Source organism: Panthera uncia, assembly GCF_023721935.1.
Source record: "Panthera uncia isolate 11264 chromosome A3 unlocalized genomic scaffold, Puncia_PCG_1.0 HiC_scaffold_11, whole genome shotgun sequence".
Lineage (NCBI taxonomy): Eukaryota > Metazoa > Chordata > Mammalia > Carnivora > Felidae > Panthera > Panthera uncia.
This window is the reverse complement of record NW_026057578.1, coordinates 26,703,118-26,708,017: the sequence shown is the minus strand read 5'-3', so window position 1 is coordinate 26,708,017 and position 4,900 is coordinate 26,703,118. Positions and strand designations below refer to the sequence as shown.

The 4,900-nt window shown below is 45.0% G+C and overlaps 1 protein-coding gene across 1 annotated transcript; it reads left to right on the top strand.

The window, feature by feature from the left end:
- The first annotated feature begins 802 nt into the window (after positions 1 to 802).
- DEFB115 (defensin beta 115) lies at positions 803 to 3,512 on the top strand. The gene is given in 2 exon segments (XM_049650981.1): positions 803 to 896; positions 3,255 to 3,512. Coding segments are annotated over 2 exon segments (333 nt in total). The 3' UTR covers positions 3,494 to 3,512.
- The last annotated feature ends 1,388 nt before the right edge of the window (positions 3,513 to 4,900 follow it).

Here is a 4,900-nt window from a genome sequence, read left to right as displayed (position 1 = left end):
GAATCTGGCGAGGGGGGAGGGTAGGTATTTTTGCTGTACTCTTTGATGGCTGAAGTCTAAGAAAGTCGCAGAAGGAGCCAGTATTAAGGATGTGGAGTGGGAAATAAGGAGTAAAGGCATAGTTAAAGAGTTGGATGTTGGGCTGGGTTAGGAGGGTCTTAGTCTGATTTTTTCCTTGCCCGCAGTATGACCCGAGGCAAACATCTTCCACTCTCTGAGGCTGCATTTGAATAGCTGAGAAATGCCAGTTCTAAGATCTATCAGGGTATGAGTGAATACCAACATGCATTCATTAATTCATTGTTTTCAACAAACGTGCATTGGACCCTCTGGATATACAGAAATTATAGCCAGTCCCTACCTTCAGGGGCTCACTGTCAAAAGTTGCCTTTGACAATGTCAGTCTGATAGGGGAGATGAACTAGAAAAATCCTTAGTCCCGACTCAACATGAAAAACATTATGGCAGAAAGAAGGAAGCAGAAAGGCTGTGAGAACATAAGGGAGGAGGCTCCATTGCCCAAGGAGAGGAGCTTGAAAGGCTTCTTGGAAAGTGGGTCCATTCTCTCCACAGTGTCACAGACTCGTGACAGACTTCTAGGTCCTCTGCTAATTAATGCCTTCCGCCTTCCCAGAGGATGTCTCGAGAAGGGCTCTGAACATTGGATCGTCGATTTATGTTGCTAACCCACAAGCTGATGGGTGGTGGGGCGGTCTGCCCTTCTCTGATTTATTGTCCATGACTCAGCCTCACCCAAGACAATAAAATCCGAGTGAAGACCAACCTTTCCTGGCACATCAGTATGCTGCCGGATCGTCCCTCTTCCCTCTCAGGATACATTAAACTCTTGTTCCTGGCCTTACCTGTCCTTGTGCTCCTGGCTTAGGCTTCCCCAGGTAACCGGACCATGGAGAGGAGGGAAAAGGGAGTGAGAATGGGGTTCTACGCATAGAATTATTGAAAAACTGATCATGTGCGGCCGTGAAGACAATCTACAGAGATAACTGAGATGTAGTGAAAAGCCTTGGTATAGTGACTACGTCCCATAATAAGGGTGGTCTGTCACTTCCGACCATTATGGTGTTTTTCATGATGGCAAATATGGGCGGAGCCCAAGGTTTCTCATATGATGTCCCTTCCGTATGCAGAAGCAACTGCAGCATCCCTGGTGTCCTTAATATCCTTGTCCCAAATGTCAACGGGGTCTCATCCCAGGTGTCTCTCACTCCAACCTACTTTCAATTGCTACTGCCTCTGATAATAACAGGTCCCATTACTTTGCTTCTCCATTGTTATGTGGATTTGAACGTTCCTTTAAAGCAATCAGGAGAGGTATCTTGCTCTTGTCTTAGAATACGTGTAGTGAAAAATTTGTAGGTTGACGCCCGATATCTGGAGTTTTGTGAAAACAGGCTCAAGGCGTGGAGCTGGGGTTAAGGCAGGTGATTCTGGATTCCAGACTGAACATGGCCATAGCTCTAACAATACGATAGATTTTATGACTGAGCAGTGAAGAACTTTCTGACGGAAATATTTTCTGCTTAAGCTTCCTGGGGATTCTAAAGTTTATTGTTTTTTCATGTTTGTCCTTGAGAGGGGCACCTAGGTGGCTCAGTCGGTTAAGCATCCGACTTCGGCTAGGTCATGATCTCACGGCGCATGAGTTTGAGCCCCGTGAGGGGCTCTGTGCTGACAGCTTAGAGCCTGGAGCCTGCTTTGGATTCTGTGTATCTCTCTCTCTGCCCCTATCCACCTCCCCCCCCCCCCACCGCCGGCTCTCTCTGTCTCTCAAAAATAAGTAAACGTTAAAAAAAAATTAAAAACCACAAACTTTAATGATTATCCTTGGGCGGGGCGGGGGGGGGGGGTGGCAGAGAGAGGGAGACACAGAATCCGAAGCAGGCTCCAGTCTCTGAGCTGTCAGCATAGAGCTGGATGCGGAGCTCGAGCTCGAACTCACAAACCACAAGATCATGACCTAAGCCAAGTCGGACGCTTAACCGACTGAGCCACCCAGGCACCCCTAAAGGTATTTTTTAATGTTTATTTATTTTTGAGAGACAGAGAGAGAGCACGCAAGCAAGCAAACAAGAGCGAGAGGGGCAGAGAGAGAGGCAGACAGAAGATCTGAAGCGGGTATGCCCTGACAGCAGAGAGCTCTATGCAGGGCTTGAACTCACCAACCGTGAGATCATGACTTGAGCCCAAGTGGGATGCTTAGCTGACTGAGCCACCCAGACATCCCTAAAGTTTATGATTTTTATTTTCATGATTTCCTTTTGGATTATTGCTGCTAGAAGCTGCACCCTCTCTTGGATCAGCTTTTCAAACCGAAAATCTTTGTCAATCACTGAGTTGTTCTAGAAGCAAAAGAAGGTAATTCTGGGCTAATACTGAGTTGGTTTCAGCCTGCTTTAAACTCTAGTGAGGGCTAATTGGTCTTGGGGAGGGAATTAGAGCTGCAAAAGACATTTTGGGGAAAGAATTTGCACACTGATTCATGGAATCAGAGTCATCTTAATTCTGATTTTTCCATTCTGAACATCCAAGTGAGAAAGAGAGACTTGGGAATTATCTTCCAGGAGGGGAGTTTGGGGAAAAACACAAATAGAGGTAATCAAGATACTATGATCTCTCAAAGGAACCCAGGGTGTTGGGGAAGTTGGGTGTGTACTCTGTGTTTTATAGATCCAGATAAGGTCGAGCCACAATGTCACCTAAGTGCAGAGTTTTACACCATCCAGAATATCAGCCTGCAGGTCGGCAATATACACTGATCTTTCAATGTTCAAAGCCCTGTTCTAGGGCGTCATTTGGGTCACGCACCTGGAACAGTGCCTGGGACACGCTCTGGTGTTCAACAAAGCACTGTTGAGTGAATAATGAACAGAGTGGGGCAAAAAACAGGAAATTAAAGGTATAGGTCCATTCCTTGGCAGGCACCTAGATTTGGGGACAAGGAGGAACGAGTGTTGGTGAGACTGAAAAACGACAAGTGAAAACATCACAAGTACAGAAATAAAGTCCAGTTAGAGCTGGTTGAAGGAAGGGAGATAACTACTCTTATCTTGTACATGTCGCGACCAGTATTAAGCATTTCTACGTGGACAGACTTATTTAATTTTCCCAAGAATGCCATTACATTTCAGTAGTTCATTCTAACCATTGTTACTATAATACTAACATCCTTAGTCGAATAGTCTCTACTCTTTTTCATGTATTTTGTTTATTCATCTTTTTGTTTATTTTGATAGCTGGATGGGTCAAAAGGTGCAGTTATAGAATTGGCAGATGCAGGCAATCTTGCAAAGAAAATGAGAAGAAGAAAGAAAAATGTGGGCCAAAAAGAATTTGCTGCATCCCTGATGGAAAGTACATATCCTTAAACCCTTATGAGAAACAACAGATAAGATGTCAGTTTAAGGCAAGAACAACTCAACATGCACCAACTCCTGACGTAAGACTTTTAACAGCCAGAATAATGAGTCAGTAAAGGACCTACATGGTCCCTAGCTCCTTAGACACCTGCTGGGTCTTCACATAATCCATTAAAGAAAATATGCTCATTCCAGCTCTCTTTCCGTCCTGCCTCTCTAGTCCTCTGTAGCCTGATATCTCTAGGTTGTCCCAGGGTTTGACTGATATTACTGGTTCTCACTGTAAGACAGTCTTATAGGATCTAGATTCTGAATTCCTAAGCCTCTGACCAGGCGCTGCTACGTCCCTCAACATGGAAGTTTTCCAGGCTAACACAGCTTCCATCTGAGCCACACATTCTTATCTAACGCCTCATCCTAGACTCTTGAGGTAGGTCAGTGTGTTTGGTCCAGAGGTCTTCTTTTGCCTCTTTAGCTCAAGGTTTAGCCCAAGATTCTGCCTCATGGGCTCACTCTTGGAATTTATCCCTTACCCCAGTTCCCTAATCGCACTTGGCTTTCCAAAGATTGGCGTGCCCTCTGACTGGGAAACAACCATTGCCACCCTACCCAAATGAAAGGGGCAAATAGTAAAACAAAACAAAACACACACACACAAACAACCAGTACCCCCAAAACAAAAAAAACAACCCCCCGAATCCTCAACATTTACTGAGAACTTATGGGTGCAAGGCCTTGTCCTAAGCATGTTACATACATAGTCTCCTTTTGTCCTAACAGCTCCATGAGGTTAACAGCGTAGTTTTATGTCTCTTTGCCAGAAGAGGAAACCAAGTCACAGAGAGTTTAAGCGACTTGCCCCAGGTACCGTTGACCACTGAGCTAATAGTTCAGTAGCAGGATTTTGAACCCATGATGCCCGAGTTTAGACATTATGCTTCTTCCCAGTGGAAAATCATTACTGCAGCACCCAGAACCCAACCTCTTTAATGTGGAAGGTGTGGCGGAAGGCAAGGACTTGTGAGCCTCCTTGTGGTTAAAATGTGTAACAAATCCAGCCCTAACTTGCATATCCAGGCACAAATAGAAATGATCCCGAGTTGCAGTTAAGGAAGGAGTTGTTCCCACTTAGCAGTCTTAGTTCAGAGGCCAATGGATCTGGATCTCCGCTTACTTAGGCACAGAGATGCCAAATAATATTTAAACTTTAACCCAGACCACACCAACGGCTGCAGAAAAGCCTTAGAAGCCACCTGTTCTTGTACACGTTTTTCTGCATTTTTGGCTAGAGCAATTATGCCTACAAACGGACGCAGGTGTCAGAGGGTTGTATAAACATGCCTCCAGACCATAGTCCCAAAGAAGTGAAAAGGGTGCAGCGGAAATTCAGATGCACTAATAGGATGTGACTGTATCTATCCCCTTACTACTCTGAGCCTCCTTTTGCCCACTCCCAAAATGAAAGTGTTGGACTAGGTAATAAACTCCATAAGCCTTTCAACTCCCAAAGCCTTCTTTATTCT